The sequence below is a fragment of the Exophiala viscosa genome, assembly GCF_022695815.1.
Source record: "Exophiala viscosa unplaced genomic scaffold EDD37scaffold_12, whole genome shotgun sequence".
Lineage (NCBI taxonomy): Eukaryota > Fungi > Ascomycota > Eurotiomycetes > Chaetothyriales > Herpotrichiellaceae > Exophiala > Exophiala viscosa.
Window position 1 is genome coordinate 149,562 of NW_026944364.1, and position 12,924 is coordinate 162,485.

At 50.6% G+C, this 12,924-nt stretch overlaps 6 protein-coding genes across 6 annotated transcripts; 4 read left to right on the top strand and 2 right to left on the bottom strand.

Annotated features, from left to right (window-relative positions):
• The first annotated feature begins 89 nt into the window (after window positions 1–89).
• Window positions 90–632, top strand: EDD37DRAFT_156658 (uncharacterized protein). The gene has a single exon (XM_062809691.1). It carries the CDS (start codon window positions 204–206, stop codon window positions 501–503), a length of 300 nt encoding a protein of 99 aa, XP_062666386.1. The 5' UTR covers window positions 90–203; the 3' UTR covers window positions 504–632.
• EDD37DRAFT_156812 (vacuolar protein sorting-associated protein 62) lies at window positions 632–2,360 on the top strand. Its single transcript, XM_062809692.1, has one exon. The coding sequence runs from the start codon at window positions 761–763 to the stop codon at window positions 1,889–1,891; it is 1,131 nt and encodes a 376-aa protein (XP_062666387.1). The 5' UTR covers window positions 632–760; the 3' UTR covers window positions 1,892–2,360.
• EDD37DRAFT_640273 (hsp98-like protein) lies at window positions 1,999–5,050 on the bottom strand. Its single transcript, XM_062817225.1, has one exon. It carries the CDS (start codon window positions 4,978–4,980, stop codon window positions 2,176–2,178), a length of 2,805 nt encoding a protein of 934 aa, XP_062666388.1. The 5' UTR covers window positions 4,981–5,050; the 3' UTR covers window positions 1,999–2,175.
• Window positions 5,051–5,737: 687 nt separating this feature from the next.
• Window positions 5,738–7,009, bottom strand: EDD37DRAFT_653566 (P-loop containing nucleoside triphosphate hydrolase protein; the record flags this gene model as incomplete). The annotated part of the gene is made up of 5 exons (XM_062818590.1): window positions 5,738–5,884; window positions 5,935–6,591; window positions 6,671–6,782; window positions 6,829–6,893; window positions 6,944–7,009. The coding sequence occupies 5 exons, from the start codon at window positions 7,007–7,009 to the stop codon at window positions 5,738–5,740; spliced, it is 1,047 nt and encodes a 348-aa protein (XP_062666389.1).
• Window positions 7,010–8,345: 1,336 nt separating this feature from the next.
• On the top strand, window positions 8,346–10,913 carry EDD37DRAFT_653567 (uncharacterized protein; the record flags this gene model as incomplete). Its single annotated transcript, XM_062818591.1, has 1 exon — window positions 8,346–10,913. The coding sequence occupies one exon, from the start codon at window positions 8,346–8,348 to the stop codon at window positions 10,911–10,913; it is 2,568 nt and encodes an 855-aa protein (XP_062666390.1).
• Window positions 10,914–11,385: 472 nt separating this feature from the next.
• On the top strand, window positions 11,386–12,848 carry EDD37DRAFT_640290 (cholestenol delta-isomerase). The gene is made up of 4 exons (XM_062817226.1): window positions 11,386–11,868; window positions 11,918–12,081; window positions 12,136–12,370; window positions 12,417–12,848. The coding sequence occupies exons 1-4, from the start codon at window positions 11,616–11,618 to the stop codon at window positions 12,542–12,544; spliced, it is 780 nt and encodes a 259-aa protein (XP_062666391.1). The 5' UTR covers window positions 11,386–11,615; the 3' UTR covers window positions 12,545–12,848.
• The last annotated feature ends 76 nt before the right edge of the window (window positions 12,849–12,924 follow it).

The following is a 12,924-nucleotide window of genomic DNA, read 5'->3' on the forward strand; positions in this document are numbered from 1 at the left end:
GTTTAGAATGACATCACACTAGACGCGTTTTCACTGAATTAAAGTCGCGTCGTCCGTTGACTAAGCAGGTGAATTTCAATCACAGTGCAACCAAATCTGCCCTCCGGAGCCATGCTTCGAACTCTACCCTTTACGCATCAGGTGGCCCTCACGTTGATTCTCATGCGCTGTGAACCTGGAGCGATTGATTGCGCTCTAGCAAGATGATCTTGTTCACAACATGGACTGCACTTACCCTGCTCACTGTTGCAAGGACGTGGTGCACACACCCTGATGCTCACACTCCATCAGATGTCCAGGTTGTGCTGACATTCCACAGCTCTTCGGTCATACATGGCAGAATCATGACATCGGCGGGAAGAAGTGGTGATGATGAAGCCGAGCTGAAGATCAGCCCCCGTAGACGACATTGTCTGAAACCGAGCAACGTGTACACACGGACTGACTCCAGGCTCTCAAAAGGCCTAAGCGGGCTAATTGCATCAGACAGCACAGCACCATGATCTGCTCGAGTATGGCTTCCCCGCTCTTTGGCATGCATCAACACGAGGTCTGAGTCCCATACCATCTCACGGGAATTCAGCCCATCGTGCAGCTTCGAGTTGTGTGGCTTGCGCAGCAAATACGAGGTGAGTATTCAGCTCGTTCTGAGGCTTGTTCCACCGGTTCTGTATATATACAATACCCAGCCTGCCCAACGTCTGGACTTACGAGACCATTACTTGACATCACACTACCCGAAGCATTTTGCATTTCCATCATGGCAACAACATCAAGCCTACCCAAGCACATCCCCCATGACTCTGTGACGATCCGTCACCACGCCTCTTCGTCCATCCAGCACGGCCTCATCAAACCGACGTTCCTCCCTCCCGGCATTCCCGTGAAACCGCTCGACATCGACCAGCTCCACAAGTCCATACAGCAATATGGCCCAATCTTGAACCTTCACCCGGACGAGCAATTCGTGAACACCTCAATCGAAGACTTCCTCCAACACAGCACTCTCGTAGACAATCAGACAAAATCACGCATTAAAGCTCCCCACCCCGACGATCTGCCCCAACACGGCACCAATTCACAGTACTACCTCGAAGTCGACCTGGTCGTCAAACCAGGACACTTCGCCACAGCAAAAGCCTACGTCCACGCCTTTTGGCAACCCGGCATACCATACACCGACCTCCAATTCTGGTTCTTCAACGCATACAACGGCCCCGGCACCGCACACATCACCGGACTCATGATGGACACAGCCTCGCACTCCGGCGACGTCAACTTGGCCCCCATGGGCGAACACTGGGGTGACTGGGAAATGTGCATGGTGCGTATCGACAACACGACGCAACGAATGACGGGACTCTGGCTCTCGCAGCACGCCAAAGGCCAATTCTTCTCTTCTACGCAGCTCGAAAGTGCCATCTCATTCCACGGCACACAGCCGGTGATATACTCTGCTCGCAATGGGCATGGGAACTTCCCACGTCCCGGGCCCAATCCGACAGAAGATCACAAATTTGCCGGCGTGCCCGCGGGCGTGGACTTCTTCATCCGCAACGATTGCGCGACCGGCGGCTTACAGTTGGACTGTGCGAAGAAGTACGAGCTCGTCTCGGCGCAGTGGTTGAACGCCCCCATCCTCACGCCAAAGTGGCTAACTTACCCGTTCCGTTGGGGTCCAGAGGGCACGTCGATCCACTTGAATGCGAAGTCGGTCGTCGACATCGTAAGAGACGCCGCTGGCAAGGAATTGGAAGAGTTCCTGCCGGTCGAGGTGCTTACTGTGCTGGCGGGTGATATACTTTCTCACTTTGTCAAGGGCGATATCAATGGGCCGGCATCGCCTTCGCAACATGGGACTTGGAATGGAACATACCCTGTTTATACTTAGCTACGTACCCTTGGAAGTACGATGAGGGTGCATGGGTAATGTCGAGGGCGTGGGCACATGGCACTGATTAAGAACACTATATCAACGAAGGTAACAAGGAACATGTGTGAATTTCTAATTCTTAGTATTATTTGGGACTGTGTAAGCCACAGATCCAGCTATCTCATCAGATTCCTAGAATGTTTTCCCGGAGGGTGTCGTGCCCAATATGCCATCTATGCTTCCATGAACGCCTTCTGCACATTCGCTTATTCGCTGTCAGAATCATCAATGCTGTTGTTCAATTACTCGTAAAGGTCCATGTTGCCATTGGGAGCATCCGGTGCATCCTCAATCTCCAACATAGCATCGTCATCATCAATCATGTCGGCATCCTCCTCGAGGTCACTGTCGGTGTGATTAGGTAGAACAGTAATTCTGCCATCGTCCAAGACCACATGAGCAGTTTCACCATCTTTGATGGCTCCTCTGAGGATGAGAACAGCCAGGCGATTGAGGATTTCCTTCTCAATCAATCTCTGTAAAGGACGAGCGCCATAAGCTGGTGAATAACCAGCAGCACCCAGGTAGTCCTTGACCTCTTCGTCGGCGTCGATGCGAATCTTCTTGTCATTTGCTTCGAGCCGTTTCTGGATCTCCGAAAGTCTGAGTTCGACAATTCTTCTGATTTCCTTCCTAGTCAACCGGTTGAAGATAACAATCGAACTGATTCTGTTCAAGAACTCCGGTAAGAAATAGTTGCGAAGTGCGTTCATGACGAGTTCTTGAGTGGTCGGGTCGATCTTGCCATCAGCTGTATTGCTGCGTGACAGATACTCGGCGCCGAGATTGCTGGTCATGACCACGATACAGTTCCTGGCGTCGATGACACGTCCTTGGCCATCAGTGATTCTGCCGTCGTCCATAAGTTGAAGCATGACGGTCAGGACTTCCTTGGCAGCCTTCTCCACCTCATCGAAGAGCAAGATTGAGAAGGGACGCCGACGGAGTGCTTCTGTGAGTTGACCACCAGCATCATGTCCGACGTAACCAGGAGGAGCACCAATCATCCTCGACAATGAGTGTCGTTCCTGATATTCTGACATGTCGAATCTGATCATGGCTTTCGGATCGTCGAAGAGGAATTCAGCAAGCGCTTTGGTCAACAAAGTCTTACCGGTACCTGATGGACCGCAGAACAAAAAGCTGGGTGGTTGATTTGGATTTGCCAGACCTGATCGTTGCAGTCTGATGGCATTCGAGACTGCCTTGACGGCTTCTCTCTGTCCGACAACAACCTTCTGCAGATGCTGCTCCATATGAAGAATCTTCTCCTTCTCCGAGGCACGCAGTCTTGTGACCGGAATACCAGTCATCTTGGCCACGATGGCGTTGATCTGTTCGGGACCAACTGCGTCTGTTGGTGAGACCTCGCCCATGGCTCCCAACCGCACATGCTGCTCGGCATCCGCTTGAGCTCGGGCATTATCGAGTTGCTTGATCTTGGCAGCGACATCGGGAATGGCATAGTATTCCAAGTCGGAGGCGGTTTGAAGATCGCCAGATCGTTCAGCTTCGTCTCGCTTGTTCTTGAGTTGGTCAAGCTTGATCTTCATCTCCTGGAGTTCTTTGGACCGGTTCTTCTCTCGTTCGTAGTGTTCCTTGAGCGGTTCAAGTTCCTCCTTGACGTTTGCGGCCTCACGCTTGGCGACTTCCAGACGCTCGACTGACGCTTCGTCGGTTTCTCTTTGTAGAGCATGGATCTCGATCTCTAGTTGTCGAAGTCTTCGTTCGAGGTTGTCGAGTGCTTCGGGCTGCGACTCGCGGATGACCCGGACATCTGCAGCTGCTTCGTCAATGAGATCGACGGCCGAATCAGGCAACCTTCGCTGAGTCATATACCTGGCGGCCAAGCTCGCTGCTGCAACGATAGCACCATCGAGGATGGTGACACCGTGGTGAACTTCGTACTTTTCTTTTAGACCACGAAGGATGGAGATCGTCTCCTGCACCGAAGGCTCCTTCACAAGAACTTGCTGGAACCGTCGTTCGAAGGCGGCATCCTTCTCGATGTATTTTCGGTACTCTGCGAGAGTTGTAGCGCCAATACAATGTAGTTGACCACGGGCCAACATTGGTTTGAGGAGATTCGCAGCATCCATACCACCCTCGCCAGTGGAGCCCGCGCCCATGAGTAAGTGGATCTCATCGACGAACAGGACGATCATTTCGGTGGATGCTTCAATCTCTTTGAGGACGCCTTTCATTCTCTCCTCGAACTCACCCCGGTACTTGCTGCCGGCGACCAATGATCCCACGTCGAGTGAGAGCAGTCTGCAGGCTGCCAAGTTTGCAGGAACATCGGCATTGATGATTCGCTGAGCCAGACCTTCGATGATGGTAGTCTTGCCGACACCAGGTTCACCGATCAGCACTGGGTTGTTCTTTGTTCTTCTGGAGAGGATGCGGATGACACGCCGGATCTCTTCTTCTCGGCCAATGACTGGATCGATCTTTCCTTCTCTTGCCAGCTGTGTCATGTCAATTGTGAATTTCTTGAGGTTTTCATTCTCTTCTTCCGAATCCGCATTCTTTGAGTCCACTCGTTTCGTGCCCCGGATCTGCTGGATTGCGGAATCGATGAGTTTGGTATTGGGGATGTTAGCCTCTCGGAGGTAGTCTTGGATCTTTTGGTCCTGCGCTAAAGCGGTGATCAGATGGTCAATGGCAATGAAACTGTCCTTTTGCGTCTTTTGCAGTTCTTGGGCTGATCTGATCACTTTGGAAAGAGCTGGTGACATGGTGACATGGTCCGGGGGAGGGTCTTGACTGGGTAACCGGACGAGACCTTTCTTGAGTGCTCTGTCGAGTTGTTGAAGGTCACCATGGGCTCTTTCTACGACTTGCCGGAAGAGAGGAGCCGAAGCATGGGACTGAGAGGCATTGACTGTTGTCTGTTGGTCTTTTGACTCATCTGGAGGAGGATCAAATAGAGCGACTGCGAGGTGCACTGGTAGAATCTGAGAGTGCGCATATTGTTCACACAGATTCGCAGCGTCGCCCAGCGCCTTTGCGGCTCTGTCAGTAAACTGAGGCCCGCCTGAAGCCATAGTTTAGCGATTTGAAAGGTGTGTATGTCTATGAAGTGGTGTGTAAAGTTCGTGGTAAACAAGAAGAGTGAGGTGGAAGACGTGTAGATTAATAGTGGTGAGAGCGCTCGAAAAGAGCCGTTATGACATCGCCTGGTTGTTTCGAGAAGCTGCGACAATGCGCCAGCTGGCTCCAGAAGCTAACGGCAAGACCTAGCCTATTCTCGTCAAGATCCAGTCCCTATCCAATCATGAGATACCTTCTGGCAAGCCTAAGTCCCTTAAACTCATACATCCTTCTTTAAACAGGTTTCCTTATAGCCAGTCGGCGAACGTCGGGTACCTGGTTTCTGTTTGCACCTACAAGATGCTGCCCAATTCGATAATCAAGGATAAATGATTCTAGCATCATACCACCGTCATGCTCGGAAGTATTCATGAATTCATTTTCTGTTGTAATAGGTTTCGTTGACGATGAACGCTCCAAACGATCATGCAGCTCCTTCGCATTAAGAGCTCCGCGGGCTGAGTCTGGCATTCAGACGCAGTGTCAGGATACTATCACGATTTTTGCACCTGGAGTTGCACCAGACTCTCCGCTCGTTTCCGGCTGGCGTATCAAAGGGGCTTCCTGCGAGACCACGATGGGGTCAAATGTTCGAAATCATGAGATAGGAGTGCACCAAGAACATTTCGTCATCCACGAGCAACTTATGAGATTTGTCATTCTGATTCCATGCATGTTGAACCCAACGTATACGGCCTTCGTTCTCGCTGTTCACGCTTTTTTCAACACAAACTGTTTCAGGTAATGGTAGTCGGCCATGTTTGCGTCAACTGTATCTCGAATCACCTTTGCTGCTTTCTCGCCGTACTTCTCCTTCCATTCGGCATCCCACTCAGCTTCGGTCTTGGCAGCTTTCTTCTGTCTTGTGGTTAGTTGCATTTCCACGGTTGCACGGATGGGGTGCATACGTGAGCTCTCGGCTTGAGATCTTTTGAGTCAATGGCATCCTCATGGAACCCTTTCCACTTCTCAAATGCAGCTTTAGCGCGTGCATGATCCTCTTCATTGTCCCAGTTCAGCATATCATGGGAGAACTCGAGTCCGACGCTCTTGCAGTAGACTCGGAGTACACCCTCAGGATCATCCAGCAGTTCATCGGCATCGATCATGCAAATCTCAGGCTTGTCTGGACTTCCATTGACGTTTTCTTGAGACTCCCCGGCGATCTGGTTGCCTACCAAGCCGGCCTCTCTGGTATAGTCGAAAAAGCGACGCAGCTCGTCATATCCGGCTTCGCTGGGATAGAACTCGTAGAAGCCGGTCATTTTGTCCAGAGGAGGAATGCAGCACCGGTAGTAAGACGGAATGCTCGAATGCGGGTCTCGAATGAGGAAGGTGAAATGGAACTTTTCGAGCAGCGATTGAGGTACAATGGTCGGATTGCCTGGCTCGCCTTCCGTGGGATAGGGGAACGGCGGCTTGTGACTGGAGCCATTGACACCATTGACCACTGTCTCCGTGCCTATGCCTCGTTTCTTCGAATCCAACGATGGGGCGATCTTGGCTGGTTGTTGATCCGGAGGAAGAAGATAGTAAGTGATGTCTTTGATGAAAGTACGTTTGCCCTGTCTGTGGTGAGTGGAGAGTTCAAAAGGCCGCTGATGAGCGCCCGCATGCGAGCAAGGCCTCAGAGTCACATCACACCTCGGATCCTTCCTCTATTTGATCGAAGATTGACTTGTACGTCGAATTGTTGAAGCCAGAAGCTTTTCTGGTTTCCTCATCCTTTTCATAGCGGACGCTCATTCTCTCCGGGCTGGTCCAGAGTCAGACGTGACTCCGCGGTCCAATTTTGATCTTACCCATAATAAAATGCGTCACCAAATGGTTCATGTACGCAGGCCAGATCTTTCCTGGTCATGAACACCTTTTGGCTTTGTCAGCATGAGAATTCTGGTCACAGCCGGTGAAACGAACTCGTTCAAAAGCAGTGCTGCACGCACGTGGATGCGTCGCACAGAATATTGGTTTCAAAGGGGCCATGATGGCGAATTGCCCTCTCCACGACAATGTTACAAGTCAATCGAGAAGATGAATATATTGGTTCAACCAGGACCAATCACAAAAGAATGTCAAGGTGCTTTCAACCTAGTCAGTATAGCCCCCTTTCGGTCAGCTATAACGGAATAACGACAAGAATAATAAGCCGTCTGATGGAGGAGCAGATCTCTGCCGTCGATGTGAGAAACTCCAATATATTTATAGAGTGAGATCTCAGTCGAAAGAACCACCGTCGGCCAGGCTAACTTTCGAGAGCAGAACCTTGGCCTGGACGCATCTCCCGAGGCGAATGAAGGTGCGCTCAGGGCACACGGCTTCGTCATTTTGCTCCATTCGTCAGTGAGGTTGAGTATGGGTCATGACGCCTGTGCCCGAAACTACGAGTAGTCGTTGGCCGACAGCGGATGTGCCCCGCAAACTTCTTACGGTGGATCAGCCACGATTTTTTCCAGGCACATGTGCAGATCCCGATTGACGAATAGACTCGCACTTCCGCAGTTACATGGGGTTTTATGAATTTTGCAAGCCACCCTGTGGGCGGTGCAGGGCGCAGGGCGAATCCTGCAATACACCAATGCCGTCGGCGAATGATTTTAGTACGTAAAGTCATCGATGTACGCCCGTGGAGAAGATGAGAAAAATTGAACGGCAAAGCTTTTGCAGAAGGTCACGTGGGGGGACCATATCACGTGCAATCCCCCCACGTCGAACCTCCATTCATCATTCAGGAGACAAATTTCCTGATTACTGATCAACTAACCACAGCGTTCGGCCAATGCATTGCGCAACACGCGCAACCATGACTCCTTGTTTTTGCGAGATTGCCCGTTGCTATGCGACTTCACCAAACATGAATATGGCTGCAGCGGCATGACAAGCTTATGCCTCAACTCAGAGTCCTCTTTCACCTGTCTTCCCATAGTGATGGGAGGCAACTGAATTTCGCCAGGATATGAATATGAATCGATCCTTGCACAGTGGCCAACGTTTCCGACGATGGGTACGATCCAATTGGTGTTCCTGGTCTGAACAATTGGCGTGGACGCAATCTCAGCTTCGACGTTCTGGACTTCTGGTAAGCAGGTTCAACAACCCTCGATTCGCTGGCGTGCTCGTCAGGAGCTATTCTGTTTTCGGCAATCCAGACTGTGGGGTCTATCGACTACGCAGCCTGAGCAATACGTCTTCCCTCATATCTTGTGTCGACGAATGTACTCCGGATCATTGATCGTGTATGCGAATTCTGTGACTGTCAAATTTAGCTTCCCTTCCTTTGCTCTCTTTTAAGCTGCGTTGACGTTACGTACACAAACTTACCATGAATGCTGCTGGAAGGACGCAACACCAGGGCACACTGCCCGGTCAGCCTGATTTCAAGTTCGTCCCGGGAAATGGATCATCCTCACGCTACTGCAAAAGGATGACAGACGATGAGATTGAGAGAGCCAAGAAAATAGTGCTACGACTTCACCGAGCAGGCGAAAATAGAGTTGCCATGATGGAACAAGTTTCCCGGGAAGTGCTACACGGGCGAACAATCTCCACAGCCATGGTGGATAAGCTTCGTGACGACTTGGGACTCATTCAACACCAAAGTGGACGCGCCGCTAGAGGACAAGAATTCATGTCTCGCACGAAACAGTATTCTGCGCTGTACTTGACACAAGGCGATGACTGGGCAGATAACGTGCTTTGTTCCAGTACGCAGGTGCTCGAAGGTGGTATTGCGATAGCGCTGCAAACCTCCCATGCGGAAACTCCTTCATGCGAGCCTCTCCAGGACACCCGAGGCAAGCGAAGCCTCGAAAACAGAATGCAGACACCAGAGCGTGATGCAATTGTTGAGTCTGCGCAGGGAGCAATCAACCGCAATCTGATCTCCCTTCCAACCGAGCTAATTTCGACCACCAATGTTGAGGCATTGATTGCACCTGATGTTCGAAGCGTGTCTCATTCATCGTCAACCATCAATACCTCCGAGAACGACTCTGTTTTCTCCATTATGGAGACACCTCAGGCAGACCTCGTGGCGTCGTCGACCATTGAATGTAGGACAGACTCATCTCCATTAGGTGACGATAGTCCCATGCTTGACTATCAAGGTCAATCACAGTCAAGCGTAAATTTAATGGACGGCGACATGACAAGCATCCTCCCTTACCAGAAGTCCACTGATGTGCACGGATCTGCCGAAAGACGGGTTTCAACCACGCACAAGATGGTGCATCCATTGGACAAGACTGGGCTTTGGACACATTACTATCACGTTCTGAAGAAGCTCAAGCATTATTCCAAAGACATCATTGTAGATGGACGGACCTTGCAGAGGTCTGAAGGCCTGTGGCATTGGTTCAATGCTTGTGATATTACCACATTGAATCATGTCGCCTATATACTCGATGCTCTGCGAGACTTCCGGCAGGCGTTTGACGTATATTTCATCATTTACTGCCGGCTCCTCAAAACAAGAAAGGATGAGCAGGCACCCAACCCTCATTTCGTGCTCTCAGCGATTGGGTGTGCCCGCTCGGCGCGGACACCACTTCAACTCGATCTTGCTCGTACGCTCGTGGAACGAGTCCGCGAGGATCTGTCGCTGTATCATGACCCATGGCTGCTAGAGCATACCAGGACCTGGAATTTTTTGGAAAGATATCACAAAAATTCGTTCGACACCAAAAATGAGTCTTGGGAGGACGTTGAAGAGGCCGCATACTGGGTTGCCACGGCGACGATCATGAGCCAACCTCGATTGGCCGTATATATTGAGCTGGCACACGACATGCCGGACTATTTCTTGCCCTTTTTCTCGCAGAATAGCTTCGTCGGCCACATCCGTGGCTGCGATGTAGCAAAGGCTTCAATGCTAGCAGGAATCTCAAAAGTGTCAGGTTTCATTCGAGCTCGCAAAAACGATCTCAACCCGCTCCTGAAAGGATGGCTAAGAACAGACGAAGACGCTGTTGCTGAGCATGGACAGGTCGTGTCAAACATGGTTCTCACCGAATACCTGCCGTCCCTTCGATCTGCAAGAGAATCAACACGGCCGGCGACTACACCGAACCATGCAGGTTTCCCATGCTGTTGGAATGATTTCCCAATGCTTACAATCCCATTTCTGCTATTTAGGTGGACACACCGGCCGGATTTCAAGACCAAACATGCCTCATTTCTACAGCGAGCGCGCAAAATAAAAGCTAGCGAGTTTCTGATCCTGGCCGCGGATGAGATTCATGGGCATTTACTGTCGGGGCAAGGCAAGAACGCGGTCTTCGATGTATATCTGAGTTTGATGACAGCTCCGAAACATCTGAATCATGCGCCACTCCAGTCGTTTCTGCCACCCGCGCTGTTCCTGACGGTCGCAAAGACGCTGAACTTGAACTACGATACAAGCAATTTATCGTTGAGAGACACGATCTCAGATTATACGGTCGGATGTGAACCACCTGACCAGCCGCAATCAGTTTGGCCAACCGGGCCGTTCCTGACGGTTGCGAAGACCTTGGATTTGAACTACGATAAAATAAATGCAAGAAAAAACTCGGGAGCAGATTCTACGTTGAGACGTGAACAACCCCAAGAAGACACGGTGCGGGGTGCTTCTTTCATGTCCCAAGACTTTGCCGATGCAGCTTCATTGAGTGCCACTGTTTCGATATCCGACGAATCTTCCATAAGCTCAGGCTATCGCTCATTTCGCGCATACTCCAAGAAGCTCAGGAACAGTATGTCCTTGACTGTACGTACTCGACTGTCCGACTCATCCGGGGCTCGGACAACTCGAAGCAGTTGGAGCTTCAGCAGGAACACAGGGTTTCCCCGAGATTCGTCTATCCGAGAAAGTCAAATATCCCTGTCTTCCGACGTTCCCATGAGTGGTTAGAGAGGTGCTGTCCCTCCAGGAAGATGATGGCTGCATGTGTCGACAAACATGCCATTGTGTAAAGCATTCCTATCCCGCTCTTTGTCCAAGCCGTGTCCTGTGCAATCTTCTTCCATAGCAGATATGAAGCCTCAGCCAAGGGGCGTGGAAGCATCACAAACAGCCACGGAAGAAAAAAGCCCCTTAGTGTTTGAGGGAACAAGCAAACAGAGTACTTAAAACGGACAAAAAAGAAGCCAAACCTGAGTGAAGATCGATTTTGACTTCCCAACGAGTGACGCCAAACCACACTGAAGGCCTGGGCACTTTAGACATGGCAAGGATGCCGAGGTGATCTGGCACGTGCCTAAGGTTAGGTAAGAAGAGTGGTAAGGTACTAGGTAACTTGGAAATGGCGGGTACCAGTTAGGCGGCAACTTGGAGCGACAGGCTTCCACAAACGGGATGCCGAGTGGTACCATGTGAACCAAGGAATTCCAGTTCAGCATTGCTGCTAGACCAACTTCTTGCACCACTTAGACTGGAAATCTTCACTCATTCTAGAAATCTAGCTCTTATCACATTCATTGTTCATGTACTTGAGATCCGTGCGTCCACTCCTTCAAACGCCCTCATTCTTGCCCTGAAGGTACACAGCAAGCTATTCAGCTTCTCCTACATCTCCTGCCGCAAACCCCAACATTTCAACACTCGCCGCCCACAATGTTCGACTTCCTCAAGAAAGCTACCCCCTCTCTGCCAGAAACGGTGGCCGATCTGGAAGCCGTCCATCCCTTCTATCCTGTCGGAGTCGAAATCGCAAACTTCATCGCCAATGACATGACGGTCGGACGACTCCTTGGAATCTTTGCAACTGGCTGTGCGGGTATACTTGCAGCGACATGGTTCCTCACGTCGAAAGTGGCACCTCAATTGCAGAAGAAGGATAAGCTAGCAGTCTTGTGGTTCTGCTTGAGTAAGAACAATATTGCCCATTCTGCTGGAGGACAAGACTGACCAAAAAGGTGGAACAATACACCTCTTCTTCGAAGGCTACTTTTCCTACAATCATACGCGCATGGGTGGTGCCCAGGATCTATTTGGGCAGCTGTGGAAGGAATATGCCATGTCCGATTCGAGATACTTGACGTCCGATCCTTTCGTCCTTTGCATGGAGACCGTTACAGCAGTACGAGCATGGATCTAAAGTTGCTTCACCTACACTATACTAATATGCCGACAGGTTCTTTGGGGTCCCCTCTCCTTCCTAATGATCTACTATATCATCACTATGCATCCTCTAAGATACCCTCTGCAAGCGGTCGTATCGTTGGGCCAGATCTATGGGGATGTCTTGTACTATGCTACAAGCATGTTTGATCACTATCACAAGAGCTTGACATATTGTCGGCCGGAGGCATACTACTTTTGGTTCTATTTCTTCTTCATGAACTTCATCTGGATCGTCATACCCGGAAGTGAGTGTATTCTGGAGACTGCAAGATCAACGCTGACGAGTGATAGTCCTCCTAAAAGACAGCTTCTCGACTACGGCGAAGGCGTTCAAGGCATTGGATCGACTGTCAGTCTCACTGCAAGGAAATGGAGCGGCCCCCAAACCCAAAGCAAACGGACACATCAAACGTGCTTAAAGGGTACACAGAACCAGAGACAGTACTGCAGCTGGTGTCACGTCGCGAGAAGGGCTGTGAGCGTGTTCCGCGAGTGCATGGCTGTACAAGGCGCGTGTTTCGCGCAGCAATAGTATGCAAGCTATATGAAACGTGCCGAAAATAAAATAACGTGGTTTCTGTGACAAGTGTCGTCCAAGAAGTCCTAAGTGACATTCATCTCCCAGTGATCTTGAAGGCCTTGTATAGTGTACTAGGTAGTAGGTGAAATGAGCTTCCAAGATCGCCAATCTCGTCTGGCAGGATATCGGATAGCCAAGTCCTGGACCTAAAGACAAAGTTCCAAAGTGACGTTTAAGTGTTGACACGTTGCCGGGCCAAACCACGATTTCCCGCCCACA